General features: G+C 33.0%; 1 protein-coding gene across 1 annotated transcript in view; it reads right to left on the reverse strand.

Moving 5' to 3' along the window:
- STAM (signal transducing adaptor molecule (SH3 domain and ITAM motif) 1) overlaps nucleotides 1-1,718 on the reverse strand; it is a 74,677-nt gene that overhangs the window by 9,273 nt on the left and 63,686 nt on the right. The window contains exons 6-7 of the mRNA XM_012660899.1: nucleotides 728-815; nucleotides 244-298 (exon numbers count right to left, since the gene is read on the reverse strand). Of these exons, the coding sequence (XP_012516353.1) occupies nucleotides 244-298; nucleotides 728-815 (143 nt within the window). The remainder of the gene's footprint in view (nucleotides 1-243; nucleotides 299-727; nucleotides 816-1,718) is intronic.

Consider the following 1,718-nt stretch of genomic DNA (forward strand, 5'->3'; position numbering starts at 1 on the left):
AAATTAGCAGATTACATTAGTTAATCCTTATTTTTAAAAAGATGAATATAGCAAAGGTCAGTTAAATCCTCACTTTGACAGATGAGTCTAATTCTCCACTTCTACTAGAAAACGAGCGAATGAGCACTAGTTCCTTTGCAATATCTTTTATTTTTTAAAGGCAGATATAACCCACTCTGCAGTTTATAGAGATAGCTTCAGAGAAGAAGGTATGCAATACAGATATAGCCCATGTTCTTTTACCTATCAATATCTTCCAGCTTTTCATCAATGAGAGGTCCCATCTGATGACACATTGCTAAGATGACAAGATTGAAAAAAATGTAAGAAAACATAACAAAAGAAAGACTTTGATAGATTTCATAAAATGTAAGGAATAAAAGATTTGGAGTAATAAAAATGGTATTAATTAACCTTAGCCCACAGAACCCAAAAATGATTTTTCTTAAAGTATGATGGTGACAATCTAAAATATAGATCTCAAAAATTTTAAACACCATTTTCATTTTCTACAATTCTAAAATGTTGAATATTTAATTTGGATAGAAAAGTGTAAGAATTCAAATTCTACCCAAGACTTAAGTTGCATATAAAAATGCGCCTTGCTCAAGGAAGAGTGAGAAATGCTACATTTTTAATATTATTCTCAAAAACCATTTTGTAACATAACACTAGATATTAACCCTAATTATTCTTTATTTGCAAGGTAACTGGAAACAAGTTTTACCCTCGAGATGAAGTAGCTCTGGTAGATCCGGCTGATCATCGCTGGGGTCTGTACTTTGCAACATCTGTAGTAACTGGTCCATTTTATCCTACAAGAATTAAGCAGTTAATATAAAAAGCAGCCAACTTTTATGCAACATTATGTTCTCATTTCATTAACTAGATAATGGATATAGAACTTTTGTAATTCATAGTAACGAAGATTCCAATTTTGCTTTTATGCTCTTTATTACCACGTGAAGTCAGAGCCTTGAAAGCGCTTCCTATGTATTTTTGAAACTGTTAACAAAGATTCTCTTAAATGAGAAGAAATAGAGCCACATTTAAACTTACACCATGTGGGGTTTTCAGTCTCTTATGTCATGCTAGAGGATTTCACTTTGTTTGGGAGCAGCTTTGGTTTAGCCACATCAACAGGTATAACATCTCTCTCAAGAAGACACTGCTTATGACTAACAACTCAGTCATTACTTCTTCTCCCCCATGGTGAATACAGCAGCTGTTTCAGTAAGGCAGTGATCAGCTATATTACAGCTGTTCTTCTAAGTGGGGCTATAAGGATTTAATCTACATTTTCTTTCCACCAGTGTTTCACTTTGTCATGGAAGGAAGGAGGAAGACTTGTGGTTTCTCTATTCCATGTGGGAAAGGCTGGAAAGGTATCTCAAATCAAACTTAGATCTCTTTCAGAATCTCTTATTGTAAGGACCAATGGAACTAATAAAATCATCATTACATAAATACATCTCTACATTACATAACAGATCTACTCTACCAAAGAATACTAAAAACATTACAAACCTTTCTCCGTGCATAGTTTTTATGTGGTTATGCTACTATACATAGGTACATAGGGCAAATAATTTAAAGACTATTATTTCTAAGCAAAGTAATTATTTAAAACAAAAACAAAATCAAAAACCCTGTGCTCTGTGTGGAAGGAAAATAGTTTGAGAAATGAATTAATCGTTAGAGAGTGAAAGTGACACAAG

The sequence above is a fragment of the Propithecus coquereli genome, unplaced genomic scaffold (assembly GCF_000956105.1).
Source record: "Propithecus coquereli isolate 6110/MARCELLA unplaced genomic scaffold, Pcoq_1.0 Scaffold69, whole genome shotgun sequence".
Classification (NCBI taxonomy): Eukaryota; Metazoa; Chordata; class Mammalia; order Primates; family Indriidae; genus Propithecus; species Propithecus coquereli.